This window comes from Acipenser ruthenus, chromosome 6 (assembly GCF_902713425.1).
Source record: "Acipenser ruthenus chromosome 6, fAciRut3.2 maternal haplotype, whole genome shotgun sequence".
Lineage (NCBI taxonomy): Eukaryota > Metazoa > Chordata > Actinopteri > Acipenseriformes > Acipenseridae > Acipenser > Acipenser ruthenus.
This window is the reverse complement of record NC_081194.1, coordinates 65,805,563-65,825,953: the sequence shown is the minus strand read 5'-3', so window position 1 is coordinate 65,825,953 and position 20,391 is coordinate 65,805,563. Positions and strand designations below refer to the sequence as shown.

Genomic DNA, 20,391 nt, shown 5'->3' with positions numbered 1-20,391 from the left:
ATTGTTGACAGAATTAGGGATGTATCAATTGTGATAGTGATTACCTATATTCCATATTAATAACTGGCAGATACAGATTGCTACTTATTATCAACACTTTTCGTAACTAATATTTTTACTTGAAACATCAATACATACTAGAACTGCTATGATTAAATCGAAAATCGATTTTTCAATCAATTCCATTCTTCATTATATACATTGATAAATACTAGATAAATTAATTACATTTTTGTAATGCACAGTTAATAACATTACTTAAGTTTATCAACAAAACTGCACCTGACAGTATTTCTGCCAAACAAGTAGTGGACGTGCTCTTCTTTTCCTGCTCAAATGCTTTATAAGTACGCGCCCTCTGTGTATTCGATGCAAACAAAAAGCGCACAGCCTTGGTTTCTTTGGTTTCAAAATGAACTGTTAAACCTGGGAATAATACTGTTTAACAATGTATTTTTCAAACTGGGCTGCGTGCTCTGTCTGTGTTTCCTGATTGAGAACCACAAAGATAATCAATTTTAGTACAAATCAGTGCCGCCTACAGCTGATAAAACTAATGATGTGCATCTGTCATTGGAACTGGGTATTTTGAGCCCGATTCCAGTTCCCAAACCATCTAGAAAAACATGTCTGTATGTCAATGTGTGAGCAGAAGGAGGTTGGCATCTTATATACATATAAACAAGCACTAGTGCTACAGTTCTACGTCACCATAAAAATAAACCATTAGGAAAGACCACAACGATCACAGAGCAAAAAAATAACTCAAACTAAACTCAGACGCAATCAAACAGTAGCCCAAAACAAGGACAGCAAAACGCAAATATAGTTTAGCTGTGATTGCCTTTAAACATATAGTCTAGCTAAGTGTATGTTTTAAACATATAGTGTAGCTAAGTGCATGCTTTTTCAGGTTTTTTGTCTTTTTTCCAAGTATGAACATGTTCATTAGTTATCAAATTTATTTGACAGAAATTAAATTTCAATGATTATTAAAAAAAAAAATATATATCAGTGTTATTAAAAACATAATAGTACTCACTGGAACCGGATCCTTGATATTTGTATCCAGTTCTGTCTGTTCCAAAGCAGGAACCGGGTACCCGGTTTCAAAGGAACTGGTTCGCACATCTCTAGATAACACATGTTTATGCCGGTACTCCTACAGTACCACGTGGAAAGCTATATTACAGTTAATTACCCCCCACATTCCACTGTTGTGCACAAGCTTTAACTTAACAGCAACGATATAAAAATAATCACGTCTCGGGATGTGGGGGGGGGGGGCGGGGGTGTAGGATGAAAATGTTTGTGGGCGGTCCAATCATCGACATTTATTCAAACAATTATATTGTGAGGCTTAACTGACAGCCCTATTACATACAAAGCTTTTTTTTGTCCCTTTCCTCCATTATTTATTTATTTATTTATTTTTTTTGTTGCTTGCGGGTAAAAATATTATTGAAATAAATGTGACAAAAGATCAGACCTTGCAAAACAACATTAAGCCCCAAGGCATCTTCCAGCATGTTTCCATCACACAGGTGCAATCACAATTTCATAGAACTGTCATAATATTTGATTACCTCCAGGGCAAAAAACTTGAAGTCTGCATGAAGTACAGTGCTAGCAGATGCAATAGAAAATCACCAGCTATTAGCATGTAATTCACACTCGTCAAGGATGGAAAGAGAGGGAGGGGGAATGCCCACCTTGGGAATATGTGGCAGTTTACACATGCAAAACAGGCTTGATGAGAGAGTGTTGCATGGATCCTGGCCCGCTGAGCGAATGCAGCTACTGGAGCTCTGTCCCTCTTGCTCTGTAGCCTCAGACGTTTATAGAATTCAGCTCAGGCGACAAGGACAAACAAAAAATGCTGGAACAAAAACCAAAGCATGGACAACAATCAAGACTATTTATCAGAATCTGTGGATAAACAGAACCACGTGTCTTTCCAGATGAGACACCGACTGTATATTTGTATATATACAAGAACTGGTTAATGGTGAAAACCCTTTTAATGCTCTCTCATAAATTATTGAGAATACAAGAATTTGGGGTTGTCTGGAGGTGCCTGCATGTGCATGTCAGCTACTGAATCTAGTGAACTGCTTGTGATTGGATAACAACACTCAGCCATAAATGATCAATGTGTAAAACATTTACAGCTGCCTATGTGTTCTATTGAAAGGGTAATATGATTTGTTTTAATGTAGAAATGTAAGTACCTGTATCAATAAAACATAAAAGCCAGACTAGACAAGTGTCTGGTGCCAACTGGTTCAGACTACAGGAATCTACTGTACTGTAAACACTGCAAAAATGCAAAACGTGATTAGCTTTTTCTTTTCTTCCTAGTTCCAGTTTGTTTTCAGAGAGAAATTTACTCAATATAAAAGTTACAAAGTTTTGATAAATCATGCCCAAGGGGAAATGTTAGGTAGTTTTATTCATTTAGGCTGTTTATTGTTTGAAACGGCCTTGGCCATTGTTTAAACTTTGCTTTTGAGTTTACTGGGGCTGGCTGCGTTATTTCCAAAAGTGTTCATAAACATTACATGTTAATCAAACCACTATGGGTCATGCATATTAAACAGATAAACAAACATTGAATTTATTATTTATTTATTTCTTAGCAGACGCCCTTATCCAGGGCGACTTACAATTGTTACAAGGTATCACATTATACATTATTTCACATTATACAGATATCACATTATTTTACATACAATTACCCATTTATACAGTTGAGTTTTTACTGGAGCAATCTAGGTAAAGTACCTTGCTCAAGGGTACAACAGCAGTGTCCCCCACTGGGGATTGAACCCACGACCCTCCGGTCAAGAGTCCAGAGCCCTAACCACTACTCCACACTGCTGCCCGTGAATCAGTGACTTACTGTTGTTCCCTCTTTGATGTACATACGCTTATCAGAGCGCCTTGCTTACGTCAATGTTCTCTGTGCAGTTCCTTCAAACAGTACTTCAAATTCCAGTTCTTTGTCATCTTTCCCTCCTTCTGTTCTACTGTTGTCACTTCATTTTAGCCCAAACTGTGGTGCAAAGTAACACATGACTCAGTTGTAAGGTACAGTATCCAACTCCTCCCTCCCTTATAGTTTCTATAAAAATGTACGACACATCGTACGTGAATGGGACTGTATACTATATTTATTTACCTCTTTAATATCCCATTGTGTATGTTCTGTGTATCCTCCATCGTGGTTTCTGCGTGAATCATAATTTGCCATGCTTATTAACTTTTCTAGAAAAAATAACCAAAATCAACTGTTTGACTAATTTTCTGAAGTGAAGTGGGGAAACACAACTGCGTTGGTAAAGATTCTCTTCTTTAGAAACATTATGGCTGAAGGTTTGCAGCTGTTTGGAGTGAACATGCCATCCATTACTATCCTTGAGCAAGAGTACAGGCTTCAAGGCAGTGAAGGAAATAATTAAACTAAATACAAAAGGGAACATATGGTAAATGATAAAAATTGAACACATCAGTCAGAATCACATGCCCCTGGCTGAATTAATATGGTGTTTTTCATAAAAATCACAATTCATTTGAGAAATATAGTTTTGTTGAACGGATGTAGAGCTTGACATAAGAAAAGCAATTCCTCACATTCAGGTGTTTTCTTTGGTTTAAATATCCCCCTGGTAAACCTACTTGTTAGATAAACTGAATACTTAATGAATGTACATGGAGTGCTGTGTTTATTTCACTCATGAAGGTTGTAACACACTTGCTCCCATTAGAATTGGTTGTTGGTTATTCAGCCACCCTTGTTCAAGGGATAAACACAACACCCAGTGCACATTCCTAGAGTCAACACAACACCCAGTGCACATTTGAGGAGGGAGGATACACAGGGTGGAACAAACAGTTAATTCCTTAATACTACACTGTCAATAGACAGATTAAGGTTTCCAAGCAGATTACTATTGACACTATCATCAATCTCAACCTTCAATCTGGACACCATCAGAAGAGATAACAAGAGTCTGGGCCTGGGAGATAACTGTACGCAAAATAGCATTAGAAAGGACTGCTCCGTCTCTTGTTCTGACTAGCATTAGGCAAGTTGTCATGGATTCTGTGTTGTATTGCATTTGCTTTGGTAAAATTAAATCAAATATTAAAAGTGCCGGCTCAGCTCAGGTGTGTTTACACTGTGGCTAATCAACCTTGTAGCAAAAGCTGGAGTGGATGAAATTGCTATGCAATAGGAGTCTTATTTCCATCTCTGTTAGTTAACCAAAACAAACAAAAAAACCATGTACCACAATTGCACTAACAATGGAAAGGAGATGGCCTATGCAGTGTAAATATTGTCATGGTATGAATCAAATTAATTAATATCAATTATCATTTATGTCACATTTGTAAGTAAACTTCATGTAAAAAAATAAATAACAAAAATACAGTTTTTGATATCAACAATTAAATACTTATATTAAAAGTTTAATTTAAGAGAAGTTTTGATACCACTAACTGTGGGTTACATTTTCATTCCAAATAGAAACACGGACAGGCATCAACACATGTTCTTTTATTTTCCTGGGGAAAGCTACACTATAAACAAGCCACTGTAGAAGGGAACGAATAGCAGGATATAGAAAAACATTTTTTTTTTTCTTGAGAGGGTCAGGACACAGGTAACAAAGAGAGAGGGAGCCTGGGTGGGTTTGGTATTACTCAATAGAAACAGAGACAGATCACTCAAGATAAGAGCAGAATTTCCTGGGTATTATTTACACACAAGGGAAAACAAAGGGTTGGAATGCGTCCTCTCGGAAACGTGGGTTACTTAGTTGGAATAAAATCCTTGTGTTGTACAATTCCAACTACAGCAATTCACTGTCCCCCGCCACTGATTAAATGCTGCACGTCCCGCTCTGGGAAGAGCCTGGGGCAGTTTCATTGGGCATTTTCTCTGTAGACAGTTCACAAATTAATATCAGGGATAATGTTACAAATGTTTCTCCGACTGGTCGACTAACATCAGTCTGGGTATCATAGAAATGCTTACAGTCACCTCTATAGCTCCATAACTTGTGCGAAACAAACAAATGGACATTAAATTTAGTAGTTCTCTAGATGCATGCAAAAATGAAGTGGCACTGATGGACAGAGAGGCACCTATATACAGTATCCCTAGATTGAATACTCTCAATACACAAAAAAGGATGCTTTGTTTAAAAGACCCAACTACAGTAAATATGAAAAGAGAGTTGATTGTCCTCCAAGTTTGCCTAGCGGGGAGTTTCTATGACTTAAATAAATATAATGGGAATGAAAACCATCCCCACTAAGACAGCAAGAGAAACATGTGTGAAAAAGAATGTTATCTATTTAAAATATGATTTAGTAAAATCATACCAATCACATTTGTCCTAAAGTATTACACACCTTATTTTTAGCCTGCAGCACAGTAGCCTAGTACAGAACACATTGCCAATAAATAAATAAATAAAATTATCCCAACATGCCACAATGATCTTTGCCAGGTTTCTGTTGGATTACAATACAAGCAGCAGACTAGGGTTTAAATATGACTTAATCCAAGGTATTACCAGCCTTGGCATTGTGATATAAAACAGATTATGAGCCAAGTTATTATAGGAACTAACAAGGACAAAATGCTATCTGTATTACAGTATCATTGTGCTTTTTTTGTGGGGGTGGGGTGGCCATTCCTTAATAAACCGCAGATTAAAAGGTACAAGTTCTACAGCTCTCATTTTCATTGTGTAGTTGGAACTTCCAATTCATAATACATTTTCTTGAAACAGGGATGGAAATAAGACTCCTATTGCAGAGCAGTTTCACCCATTCCAGCTTCATTAGCCACAGTGTATATGTAACACGCTCAGGTTTTATTAAACTCATATTGCAGGGTTAGAAACTAACAATATTGTGCTACTTGTCCAAAGGACTAGTACCTTTTGAAACTTGCTAGTCCTTGTGAAGTGCCCAAGTTAGAATCAACAACAGTTGGGGTCCCTAAAAAAAGGCTTAGATTTTATTTTGCAAAAAATAAACACTTATAAAATTTAGGATTTACAGTTTTTTTTTTTTTTTTTTTTTTTAACAAAGCACCTTCATAAACGCTCATACAGATCAATCAATCACCTGTTTGCACCTCGTTACTGAGCGACTAACTTGTACTGTGTGCTGAGAAACTGACACTGACAGCACAAGACGGGATAACAGAGGAAAAAATCTCCCAGCTGTGTCACCTTGCCGACCATGAAGCTCCGCCTGAAAATGACACCGATCACGCAAATAAAATGTTTTTTATTGTACATTACATGTATTGCTATTTACAAAAATGCTGGCTGGCTATGAATTACTATCTACAATGAAATGTACTCACGTACACATGCGGTCTAAAGTCCCAATTTAAAGACAGTATGTTTCACTGTAGCCCGCAGGATGAAATTGTTAGCTAGATGGCTTTTTTTTTTTTTTTAATTAGCAGTGGGAGAGAACCGCTTCTCCAAGCACAGTAGAATCTGCCAGAACTGACGGACGCTGGTCTACTATAGATACTAATGAGAGCATAACAAATACAAAAGAAAAACAAGGGAAACAGATCTTTTCAAGAAAGCTGCGAGACTTTGTATAAATGGATTTTGTATTTTTTAAACGCTGCAATAACAGTTCTGCTTGTGAAGCATCCACAGTATAATTTGACAGAGCAGGCGATTTATTTGCACTGTGCGGGACCTTATTTTTCCCTCATTCTTGAGCCCCGGAGCGCTCACGGAATCAGTCAGGGTCGTAACCCGGTATAAATCTCCACATTTTTGTAAAATGACTTTACACTTACTTCAAAATATACAACATGTTTCAGTAAATTCAAACGATAAACTTTGCATCCCGCACAGAGGAAGAACACAAACGTAAAACGTCATTAAGTGGGGTTGGCATTGCAGGGGAGATGAAGGGAGGTTTCAGTTCTGAGTGACTGTTTTCTAAGCATTATTTGTGAATGCTCATTCACCACTGCTACACCCCGTTAAAAAATGGACTTCCCTGAATTCTTTTAACGCAAGACTGAACGTGAGAGTATGTGTACATTTGTTTTAAGTACTTACCCAGAGGACTACTGAGACACAGACATCATAGTCCTCTTCAGATTTAATTCATCTCGGGCGAGCGTGAGTTTCTAACCTTGCATACTGTATAGTAAAACAAGGAATAGATCAAACTGCTATACAACGGGAGTCTTATTTCCATCCCTGTGGGAGGCATAACACGAACAGAGGAGTCCCTCGATTCTGTGTTTGCTTAAACTGTTTTGTTATGGGATAGGGGAAGGTGTGACACAAGGTTTTATTTACTCCGAACGGGGAAACTGTTCTGCATTGCAGAAGGGGCAGTTCTATAGTTTGTATCTTTAGAAATGTTCAATTATTATTAGAAGTGTCTTTCTTACAGTACTTGACAGAATGAAAAGAAATCAGACATTCAGTAAACGGGGAGGGGCAAAAATGCTCCTGAAGCTTTGAAGATCAGACTCGCCTCTGTCAGATAAGGATTTCAGCACCCGAGTGTCTGGACAGCGTTGCATGAACCACTCTGCCGAAGCCAAAAAAAAACAAACAACTTGAATTTAACTTTACACAGGGATAGGACACGTTCCATACTTACCATGTTTAGTGTTATTATGGTAAAAAAATATATATTATACTTTTTTTTTTAAATACGGGAGCACTTAAACCACATTTTAATACCCGACAGGTGCCCTGCTGAACATGCATATGATATTGCTTGACCAGCAGAAATGAATGAACAGGATGAAGAAATGATAGGCTGTTATTATGCTGCCTGTAATTAACTGAAGGCACTCTGTCACTGAGCTTAACAACCACCCTCCTACTACAGCAAGTGAGTATGAATTATATATTTCTTTGAAGTCCTAACAAAAGAAAAAATAAATAAAACTTTTATACCATGTTGGTGTTTTTGTACAGTAGAATAGCATTTTACACAAAGGATGTAAGATTAAGAAAAAAAATAAGCTTGCACTTACAACCAAATACTGTATCAAGCATATCAACAGATGATCTGGTTGACAACTGGAAACGCTTAGGTAACCTTTTTATTTTATTTTTACTTTTTATTTATATCAGCATTTGCCTTGGTAGTTCAGCAGTACAGGGTTTAAATGCCTCAGTTTAGGTAGAAAATCAATAGTACAAGAAGGGCTAGTGTTGCTTGGAAAGTACTGCCTGCTGGACAGTGCGTCAATAGCTTAGTAGTACATTTACATTTATTTCTAAGCAGACGCTTATCCAGGGCGACTTACAATTGTTACAAGATATCACATTATTTTTTACATACAATTACATTATTTTTTTACACATTATTTTACATACAATTACCCATTTATACAGTTGGGTTTTTACTGGAGCAATCTAGGTAAAGTACCTTGCTTAAGGGTACAGCAGCAGCGTCCCCCACCTGGGATTGAACCCATGACCCTCCGGTCAAGAGTCCAGAGCCCTAACCACTACTCCACACTGCTGCCTCGTAAAACCCGTGTAAAAATGCAATCCATCTGCCAAAGCACCTGCATGGTGGGTGCCATCTTCACAGATAAAACTGGAATCTCATGCCCAAACTATGCCAAGCTTTCCTCCCACCCACATATTCCATTCCATTATTGTTAATGGAAATAACTATTTCCTTAACTATACATTACATTTAGAATATGTTACAGACAAAGTGTAAGACCGAACCCCTTTACATTTGGAATTAAATCAAGTACCCCAATTATAAATAAATATTAAAAAATAGGCCACTAATTCCCCCCCCCCCCCCAAATGTGGGGTATAGGTGGACGATGTACACTATTGTAAACCCTTTTACCGATGCTAGCAAGAGCCCTCCACGATGAGAAGCATGTAACCTCTATCTAGATCGCCTGGCACAGTGCTGAAGAAATCACAGTCTCTACAACAAGCCAGACATACGGTCAGGCCATTGCCAAGAGAGGAAAAAAAAAAACAGAACAAACAAAATCAGCAACTACTGTGTGTTAATTCAGATCCAGATATCTGTTCTACCTGTCAGTAATCCAGTTACAGGTTTACCTGCCCATCTTCATGGGAAAGAAACAGGACTGAACCAAGTGCTCTCCCAGGTTTTGGATTGGCTTTCAAATTTAAATGTACCCCTTTTCATACCAACAGATGAACTGTTCCTTCTTAGAAGCCACCATTCTGTTAATGTATTTATTATCATCATTACAAAGGTTTGTGGTCATTAAAAAGGCACATATGTTTTATTACCAGGGAAATTACACTTGTCCCGATATACTACAGCCTGCATAGTGATGAGCACTGAGCAAATTAACCATGCAGAGAAATTCAATCACTGCAACCCAGCATCTCTAACCACACAAGCAATGTCTTAGATTTACAGTAAAACGACAGCAGGAGCGAAACCCCTAATTATATTTTACCAGTACATTCACAAAGTTCTGAACTTAACATACACTACATAGTGTAAAGGCTATATTGCTTTTATCTCAGTTTAGTAATACACAGTTAAACCAGATGGTAGACAAGATCTCATTACAAACAAACCATTATACATACATACACATATCACCTATCCACTTGGAGAAAAGTGAGCATTTTACAGTGATAGTACTAGCAATAGCCAGCCTTTGTCAGACTCTAGTAAGCTTGTCACAGCAGTGCATGCAGCCTGCAATGAGCAATCATTGATAAGACATGATATATATGAATTATTTTGATATTGAGTAATATTATTAAGGACTACGAAAATGCAACAGTTAGCAAACATTTATTACTGCAACCTGTGGACACAATTACATCACCGACTCTATTTTGGTGTTACCGAGAAGCTGCCTCATTGCTGTTTAGTGTAATGTCATGCAGGATGCACAGCTCCGAGACCTTACATGCACTACCGTACCGAACACCACAGCATGCACTGACTGTGCGAGCACAGCATCTATCTTGCGCGCTCGAACATACACGTTTCAAGTTGAACGTTTTTTTTTTTTTCCAGCCTGCTAAACACAAGAAACTTTTCAATAACTATCACTGAGCGGAGAGATATACGCTCCAAGAGCAGCTGCAACAGCTGCAAAACCACACGTATTAACACATCAACCAGCTCACGTCTCTGCTGTCTGACCGACAGTGCAGTGCAGATACCAGATAAAAAAAAATCAGCCCCGCATATTTAGCAGCAGCTGCAGCAACAGCACTGGAGATTTTTCTTTTTCTTTTTTTTTTTAAATTAACCATTTTTGCTCCACAATCAGCTCTCGTGCATGCAGTTTGATTAATTCAGGTGTCACTGACTTTGAGGGGGGGGGGGGGGGGGGGGGGGGCAGTTCTGCATTTAACAGAAAAAAAATCCCAGCCACCCTTACCTCCATACTTGTCCCATCTGCAGGATGTGTATGACTGACTGCCAGATCCACACCGAGATCCTGCAGCACCTGTCCCTGCCATGAACGGCAGCGCCCATTGCAACCGGGACTCTCCGACTGAGCCCCTCCACCGCCCCCAAACCTCCTCCGGTATAATCCTGCACAAACCACCTGAAGCTCAGGATCTGGACCAGCACCGAGGGGACGAGCACAAAGAAGAGGGTGAGCCCAAACCAAAGGTAGTCCCGCTTGAAATAGTAGTCGACCGCTAGCCACAGGTCCGTGCCCACGTCCCAAAAGAAGACCAACAGCGCCAGGACGATCCACAGGCAGTCCAGCCAGGGGCGCTCCTCCTGCGGCGGCTGCCGCCTAGCTTCCTTCCCCTTCCCCAGGAGAGAGCGCAGGCAGGCGCTTCGGCAGCCCCAGTAACATGACGAGGTTTTGCAGCAGTGACAGATGTGGATGGAGCTGCTCTCCCCCGGATCCCCTTCGCCGTTCCCCAACGTTTCGTCCAGGTTGTGCAGTTGGGCGAAACCGGTAAGAACCCCCACGCCATCAGATTTCGCTGCCATCTTGCTCTCTCAGGCTCCCCCCTCCGGCTTCCGAGGTTAGTGGCGTCACTTCCTAAATACCTGTTCGTCCACTCTTCCTTCAATGTGGCTGCCATCTAGTGTTCGATTATTTTTGGTTGGGGATTAGCTCATTATGCCCAAATCTGTTGTCCCACCCTAGCACCTCGACTACTGCAACACAAGAGTCGACAGGGTTAAATAACATCAATGAAAAATTCAATTACAAAACAGTATCATTTGAAATCCATATTCACCTTGGATATTATGCCAACAAATGTGTGCATTTAGATGCACTTCTATCCAGTGTGAGATATTTTATTCCCCAGTAACCTCTATACAGGTCCTGAAGTACAAATCAAACCTCTTTCTAAATCCAATTGCTGCCTTCCAAGTCAGTCATAGACCTGTTACCCGCTTCCAAACGTCACTTCCTTTCTCAAGGGTTCACTATGATTGCCATCTAGTGGCCACATTTAAAGACAGCAATTGTTTCCGCGTGTGTGTGTGTGTATATATATATAATTTAATTAATTTAATTCCGTAATTGTTCGCATTTATATGAGCATCCATAACTTCAGTACACACTATTTTCCAGGATTATCCATCACCTTTTCACCATTGGTATAGAAGGGTGGTTGACATCTCATGTCTTCTTTGGCATATTGCGGGTTAGGGTGTATTCACACATGCTAGCTAATGCAGTGCTGAAATGTGGTACTGGCACATAATAATCTAAAGGGAACACTGTTGAAGCCCTTTCAAATTAACAATGAACAAAAACATAACCAAGTAATACAACACTGAAATAATTAGTTGAAGCCTCAAACGCACAGCTTCATACAGTAGCCTCTCATAGTTATTTAACCATGTGATATGCATTTATAGGTTTCAACTGCCTTCCCCCTATGGGCAGTTTTTCATTGCATTGTTGTGCCTTTACCAAAATTCAGCACAGGCAGTGACACAATTGTATTGGAAGACCTTGACACTTAAGTGGTCACACCCTGTGCTAATGTGTTCTGAACTTTGTTAAACTCTGATTATGAGTTGTCCGTCTGACTTTTTACCAGACCAAGCACCGTTAAAAGAGAATTCTTAACATTATCACATGTTCACAGATCAGAGTGCATGGGATCTATTACATTACTGTCAGCCCTGCACTGTAATTGGTGTCAGTGGACAGGAGTGCTGTGCTGGAGCTATCCAGTAAATCCACAATGATGTGATTCGCACCACACTAAATCTCTACTGGAGACAGCCTAAGCACTACTCTGCCGATAGGAAAAAAAAAATAAAAAAAATAATACATTAAATAAGGAACTATGGAAAAATAACTGATAATAAACTCAGTGTTGTTGTCATTGATTATTGAATATGTACAGCTCATAATGGTCATTTTATATGAAACATATATTCTTATATCTGGAAATGTATCCGTCATATTGCTACTACATATACTATTGTTGAAAATGCCTGTTTCATATGGGTAGCAAGACAGCCCCTGTTAAATGTTATTCCACTTGGATTCTGGTTAAGCACAATGAAGCCACAACAGCTGCTGCCCATATTTAGACAGAATTACCTGGATTAGAACAGCAAAATGTAAACCACCACATAAATCTCACCAAAAACCTTCATTGCTTGTTACTGGGAAAAAAAGTCCCCAAGCTACAGGCAGGGCCTAAATCCTCCCACAAGGCAGAAGTATAAGGTTTGCATTAGCAAGTGATAGTGTTTACTTTGCCAAAACAGGCTCCCACTAATTAATACACCAGCATGAGAATCTGCTTGCAAAGAGGCCAGAGGAGAGTGATGGTGGGTATAGCTGAATTGCATTTTTATTCCTTAATAAACACTGTATACAGTCGTTGGATAACAGTGTGTAGTTTTTACATATTTAGGTACAATTTAGAAAAATCTCCTATGTTTCGGTATGTTTAACATACCTTTGTCAAAGGAAAGTGTGTTTGAAAACAAACATTGGAAGTACAGTATTTATACACTTTTGATGCCATGGTAACCACACATTTATTTCTCTTTAAATCTAATGTCTTTGTGATGTCATTCACTATGTAGCTAATGATGTAACAATCTACTGTTCCTTTCTATTTAAACCTTCAGGCATCATGGTATATATTATTACTGTTTTTCTAGTAAATTGCCAGTAATTATATTTTGGATACCACTGTGCCTGTAAGAGAAATTGCTTGTTATGCAATATATTTATATTTTCAAGTATAGCAAGGTATTTAGTAAGCAAGGTAAAACTGGAAATGAATGCCCCATCCCTCTGCAGTTATAAAACAGTAAGGAGCCTCAAATGTAATTTCAATTAATCTATTTTTATATTCCTTTAATTCTAGATGGTGTTCTAGTCATTTTGAATGGTTCTGAATTCTGTTGCTCCACTACAGTTTTTTTTTTTCATTTTGTCTAAATCTGCTTTTTACCTGTTGAAATGAAAACTGAAAATCATTCTGCGTAATGCATGTGGGTTCCTGAGATGGACAGAAATACATCCAGTGGTCTCAAAGTTAGTTAACAAAATGAAAAGTCTTCTTTTAACCTTGATGTAATTATTTCATGGGAAGTTCTGCCGATTGCAGAAGACAATGGTAAAGCAAATTCAAAGGATCTGCTCCAATCCTGCTGGACTGGTAAATGAAGAGTGCAGCTTCATTAGAAAACAAGCTGGGTAAAGGTGCAAACTAAAGCACAGGCCTTATTCTAATGAGTTCATTATACAAAACAAAAGACTTCAGCAGAATAACTTGACATTTCCAAAGTGACAGAAGATAACGAAGAGGATGAAGGGATTGTGAAAAACCATTTTTATTGGACAGTGATATAACCAGGCGAGAATAATACAGTTTGCAAATGATGACATTTTTTTTTTCTTATTTGTTGCAAAAAATAACGCTATATACATAACATCAAATTAAAAAACACACTTTCGTGTTCCATAAATTGAATGACAAAAGTGAACTGTAATGATATGTTTTAGGATACAACATCTATGAGTACGAAAACGACTGTATTTATTACAACCCCCCCAAAACAACTTGAATAACTATCTCTCTAAGAACAAAAGTCATTGATCCTATTCCTGGGATTAGTCAGCCCACCACTGATAGTGTTCAAACGAGCAGAATCTGTTAAAGCATGGCTACATGTAGTCAAAGGTCGACGTGCAGCTCCCAACACCAACAATAAGGCACGAAACCCACAAGCAGGTGAGAAGCATATGTGGAAGCAATTGTCAGTACAAACAAAAATGCTATCGCTCTTCCTTTATGGTGTGATCTGGTACCTTTCTGTTTACAAATGAACTCCTGTGCAGAAGTAACTTATTAGAATGGTATGATTCAGAAGCAGCTTAATTTCTAGCAGCTCAGCAAACCACCTAGGTTATATTTGCTTACTCATCAATAGGCGCAGGCGCTCATACACTTTAACAGATATGATCTCAGTGCTGACTGAAGAAACATTGAAGAATCATTCAGAATAGAGTCCCACACACTATTGTTCCCACTCTCCATTTACCACATACTGTGCCGTCCTGAAACGAGTAACGTTACTCTGCAGTTTTACTAGTCTTTGTCATACTTAACTGTATAAGCATTTATTAACGTTCAAAGATTAAAACATGAATCATGCAGCCATCAGATGTTTCTGCAGTTTGGGAAATTTTCTGTCAGCCACCTACAGTAGTAGGGAGTTTATTAAAGGTAGAAAAAATATTTGCACCCCTGAGAAGGACATATACTTTATTTGTTCTAACCCTATACCCTTAACAGGGTTATTATGACAAGGAAAAGGGGTATTGTTCTAGTCTAGTAGGCTCCTGAATAACAGAAAAGTGGAAAAGAGAGTAAATCATAGAATATTAGAATTAATCTGTAATTGCTTTTGTTATAAAAAATGTGATGTGAGATTTTGCACAATGAAGAGATACACATCTGTACTCAGTGGCAATAAGCAGAGTGTATGTGGTTAATTTGAGTGCTCTAATAATAATGAAAGCATGAAAAAAAAGATTTCATACTAAAAGAGTGCCAGTATATGCAATTAAGCATTCCATTTGTATCTCCCATGATATAGTGTATTTTCTTGGCATGAATCCTATTTATACCACAGACCTCAGCTAAACCGAGGGAATGTTTAGGCATATGCATGAATAGCATCTTAGACAATCTTAAGGTTTAGCTCCTCGCCATAAAATTGTAAAACTGCCAATAGCTGCTGATAAAGTGAGCACATTGTGCGTGCGTGTGTGTGTGTGTGTTGTGCACAGCCTTCCAACTGTGATGAAAACTGTTTTGTATCATATTATTGAAATGCTTGCTGTATATTTCATTAAACTGTGAGAGTTCCAAAAACCTACCTAGCATCCTAGTGTGTAGGCCTCAGGCCATATATTTTAGGAGTTTACTCCAGTCTATAATTTACTTCATGACAAAAATCCATGTTAATGTTTCAAAATCAGAAACAGACAGCTTGAGAGTGCTCAAGAGACCTTGAACTAGATCTGCTGGTTGTTTGGTTTTAGTTTAGTGTCCAATAGCTGTTTTTCTTCTGGTATGTGTCCTGTTGAAACAGTGGTGGGTCTATATGTACATCCACCCTTAAAATCATTAAACTGGGTCTCCCCATGGCATTCACAGACAATAAAACACTGAAGAGACTGGCATAGACAGTTAGAGCTGTTCTAGTACTTGTTTAATCCTGCTGTTTATATCAACTGAATACAGTCCCTGTTCTGCTCAACACTGTAAATGCAAAAGCACTGCAATGTAAATACACAATCCAGAACATCATTACATTACACCCTGTAAACTCATGGCAGCTGGTTTGTACTACCAGTTTATTCAGAATTGGCACTGCCATACTGTTCTAAAATACAGGAGGCAGTGTTAGCAAGGATTTTGCAACATTGTTTCTGGTCTTGATAACCGTTAGTTAAATATTACAGGTAACCCATAGCAGCCCCATCTGATAAGCTGTGCTAACCTGTGGACTGTAAGATGAACAGTGTGCAATGGAGACCTGCCACAGATTAGCTCTCCTCCATTATTCATCAGATCCTATATACTCTACATTTTTCACCCACAGCCCCTAGAGAACAACATGTGGGCTGTGTTCGATTTCATAAACATTTCATGCATGGGAGGGGCAAGCTTTTTGCAGCCTCAAAATATATTTTCTCAATAGTTAAGTGATTCAGTACACAAGAGAGAACCAGCTGTCGGTGAATAACTCAGATCCTGGCCACTTTATTAGGAATTATTAGGAACTAGAGATGGCACATCATAAAATACTCCAGATCAACTGTGTAGGCTTAAAATGGAAAGAAGCAAATAATTCTCATAATTTAACAGAAAGAGACATGAGGGTGGGTGCAAGAGTGTCTGTATTGCAGACTACTACTGTACCAGTGTGTCTTTAATGCATACCAAACTGATTGGTGTCCATGCGTTCGGAAGAGACCGAAGTGAGAAGACAGATTCTTACATGTGCAAGGCATTAATCAATAAGCACAATAACTCACACACTGAATGCGGAATGCTTCAAGCTGCATCAGCAATTCTGTATTATATACTAACTAACTCTGTTATTGCTAAATGCATCTCTTGCACTCTTTTTAAATTGTATTTTATACAATGACAAGTGAGTTTGCTTCCATATTAGAGGAGCTAACTGGTACAGTGTTTATATATTGTATAATCATGGTACAGTTATTGATTACTGGCTAAAAATGATCATTGATAATCACAATCTTAATCATTTTCTTTTTCTATATGTGCATTTCACACTTAAAATGAAGCTATACAACTGATCTTACCCACAACAGAAGGGAGTTTGAATTAAAGTCATTTCCCCTTTGCCCACCTAATATTCAGGAAGAGAGAGGAATTCAACATGTTGGTAGCAGTGGGGCTTATCCTTTTTAAATTTATATTTGTAACAGGGCAGAGGCTAGGAATGAACCAACTACCCTGTGCACAGCAAGCACGCGTCTAAACCACTATGCGAAAGAGCTGGGATTTTGTGTATTCGTGGTTTAAGAGCTTTTAACCTCCTCTCATCTCACAGACAGGGGACAGAATCTGTAACGGCAGTGTATCACACAACACTGCCCGTTACATATTACTATCAGAAACACAATCATATCTTTCAGTACAAGAAAATAAGCAATAATACTGCAATGGTTGATTATTGTTCCAACCCTATTGTACAGTATCAAGACATAACCCCAGTTTTATGGGTTTTTTTACAATTCAGTGATATGTAAAAAAAACTCACACTGCAAAGCAACTCTGCTGCACTGTTTGTTGAATAAAACATTTACAACAATTTGCTTTTGAAGCAATTTTGTACTATATCAAACATCTCTGTAGTCCAGCCAGAAACTCATGAGCAACAATCTTCTGTCTGGTTGAGGGACAGGTTTTAGTTCTTTACAAAGCACCCAATTAAACATTGATTCAACAACCTCAAGCCCAGCATATTTATCAAAGTGCAGAGTTCTTCAGACTTAGCAGCCCTAACACCAGTACACCAATTTCCTATAGCGCATCAAGATGCCTTGCTGAAAAAAGACAAATTGGCTGTCATGTAAAACATCACAAAGATAGCAAATCATCCAATATTTTTTAAACATATTGCAGACTTGTTTTTACATTTTTAATCCCACATCAATGAACAAGCAAATGTTGAGAAAAGTATTGCCCAGTTGATTGATGTGTGACTAAAAATGTAAAAACAAGTTTGCAATATGTTTAAAAATATAACTCTAGATTACCGACAACGGGTGACACAGCAAAGGTAGTGAAATGTGTTCCTTTGCAGGGTGTTTAGTAACCCTTTCAATACTAGAAACATGAACTGCAGAGTGGCACTAGTATTTGAACAATGTTCTCTATGCTATTTTAAAATTATTCAAATTGCTTGCATTTTACTCAGCACAGGTGATTTCAAGTAACATTTTTTTAGTTCCCCCAGGACATTTAACATTTTTATTTTTGTAATTTTGACTGAGAGTTTTTTGTTTTTTTTTTCTGTGGAAGGAGTTCCTAACACAATTGTACAAAGTTAATATTTCATTTGTCTTCTTTAATGGGGTGATGTGTTTAAATTTACCCCTGTATTTGTGATGAAAAAACTATTCATGCCTGTGGCAAAGTGGTCAAGTGGATACAGGTGCAGGAGTGATGCAGTGCGTGATTAAACAGGCAGAGAGTTATAATCCAGTTGGAAAAGGGGGCTTTATTATATCCAGGTCTGGTGACCAAATAATAGGACCCTGGCAATACACAACAATGTGTATTGCACGGAGTAAATAACAACGGGTTGCAGTCCCAAACAATAAACACAACATATTCACCCCACAATAATACTAACACGGTCCCCAGTCCTGGGTGCCTGCAGTAGTGCTCCTGGTGGGTGATACAGTTTATTTTGTGACAGTAGTGCAGTGCTGTTCCAGCTTTGTGCTGGTCAATGTGCTAATGCAACGGAGTTCCGCCCCCTTCCTGGCTGGCCGACTTCCCTTGAACCCTGGGAAAGGACTGTCAGGCCAGCCCGTCCAGGAAACTCTGTTCTCGCTGCTTAGCGCCTTCACAGGTCGGGAGGGAGATTTACAACCAATAATCATTGTATTTCTGTCACAATGCTGCATTTTGAGTTTAAAATCCTTTCTTAACAAGCATGTCTCTTTTGTAAAGAAAAATATTATTTCACAAAGAGATGTGTTTTAATACAGGTCAGCGTTTACACTTTGAAACAGACAAAATGGATTCCAGTCTGAAACATCAAAGCTTCAAACAAAACAGCCACTTTCGCTGGTGAGAGACAGACATGTTGAGATGTTTACCTGGTATGAAATGTTGCATTTCTGATATCTGAAAATCTGATATCTTCCTTCGGATGAGATGTAAAACCGAGGTCCTATTGTAAGTGACTCTGCAGCAGCAGTTGTTGATGCATAGTTCACTCCCTAGGCTTGGTGGCCGTCTGTTTTAACCCGATTCTTATGCTGAACGATGTTTCCATCAAAAAATGAAAAACTTTTCTGATTCATAAATTAATTCATCAATTCGTGCAGCAATTCATAAATTAATAAGTCAATTCATCCATTCGAAAGGCTTGACAGGCTTCTTGGTGAATCGATTGCTCCACGATTGACCTGTGAAATAATTAATTGAAAGGTGAATTGCTAACTGTCAGTCTCGCACTGTGCCAAAAAGGCGTAACCATTTCTAGCCAATTGGAGCAGGTACTAAATATGCAACCAATGAGAATCCAGTCTCAATCAAAACTGCTTCAGCCAATAATCTTACAGTGTAGTTCAGCACAGAATTACAGTGACTAAAGACACCATGTAATTAAAGCAGGTTAGGTTACAGAGACCACAGCTGTAAAATAAGAGAGATAAATCATCATTAGGAGTACTGAACAACCACTATCCTTGGGAAAGAAAATGTGCTCCACGGGACCCAGAGCCGCTGCCCTGCTCCAGGGACAGCGGGCTTCTGCCGAGCAGCCTGAGCATGCTGATTACGCCAGATGGCAGTTGACGCTCAAACCTGAGCTCTCCTCTGAGCTCCAGTAGCAGATGACAGGCGCCTTTTTCAAGGCCTCAGCCCAGCGACAGCCGACGCTCCAGCCCAAGCTCTCCCGCGAGCTCCAGCGGCAGATGGAGGGAGCCTTCTTCGAATCTCCGGCCCATCCTGGTGGCGATCCTGGAAGACCCTGCCGAGCAAGCTCTGCGTGACCTGCCCCGCGGGAAGGAGTTAGAGTTCCAGGCGTTGTGCACCGCACTGCAGCACTGGTTTGGAAGGGGGCCCCCGGAGTTGAACTGCGCGACTAGCTGTACGCTCGAAAGAGAGAGGCAGGCAAGAAGCTAGGCGTCCTGGTGGCAGATATTGAGCACCTGGACTGGCGAGCCTTTGAGGATGTGCCCCCAAACTCACCGAATGGTTGGCCTTGGACCTGTTCATCCACAGCCTCTCTCTGAACGAACTGCGCCGCCACATCTGGTTGGCCCATCCAAGATCCATAACCCAAGCCCTTGAGAAGGCTGAGGAAATGGAGGCTGTCATGATGGAGGAGGCCAGGGCCCATCACCGCAGCGGAACCAAGGTAGTCAGGGCTGGAGACCTTACCGGATCAGACGAGAGCGACGGGGGGCAAGAGGAAGAGCTTGTCTGTGCCTCCCAGGCCACAGAATCACCTCTACCTCGTAAACCACCGGCCTGCCGCCACGCCTTCTCCAGTTCACGCTCACATCCGAGCACCGGAAAGCAACTCAAGCTTGCCGGGCCGTCGGGAAACGCTAGCGGGTCGGTCTAAAGGAGGAACGGCCAACCCGCATTCCCGCACCCTCCGCTC

The 20,391-nt window shown here is 39.5% G+C and overlaps 1 protein-coding gene across 1 annotated transcript in view; it reads right to left on the bottom strand.

The window, feature by feature from the left end:
* The window catches only part of LOC117411439 (XK-related protein 6-like), a 99,379-nt gene extending 87,984 nt beyond the window's left edge, over positions 1-11,395 (bottom strand). The window contains exons 1-2 of the mRNA XM_059025699.1: positions 11,256-11,395; positions 10,430-11,172 (exon numbers count right to left, since the gene is read on the bottom strand). Coding sequence (XP_058881682.1) covers positions 10,430-11,001 — 572 coding nt within the window. The 5' untranslated portion in view covers positions 11,002-11,172; positions 11,256-11,395. The remainder of the gene's footprint in view (positions 1-10,429; positions 11,173-11,255) is intronic.
* Positions 11,396-20,391: the final 8,996 nt, after the last annotated feature.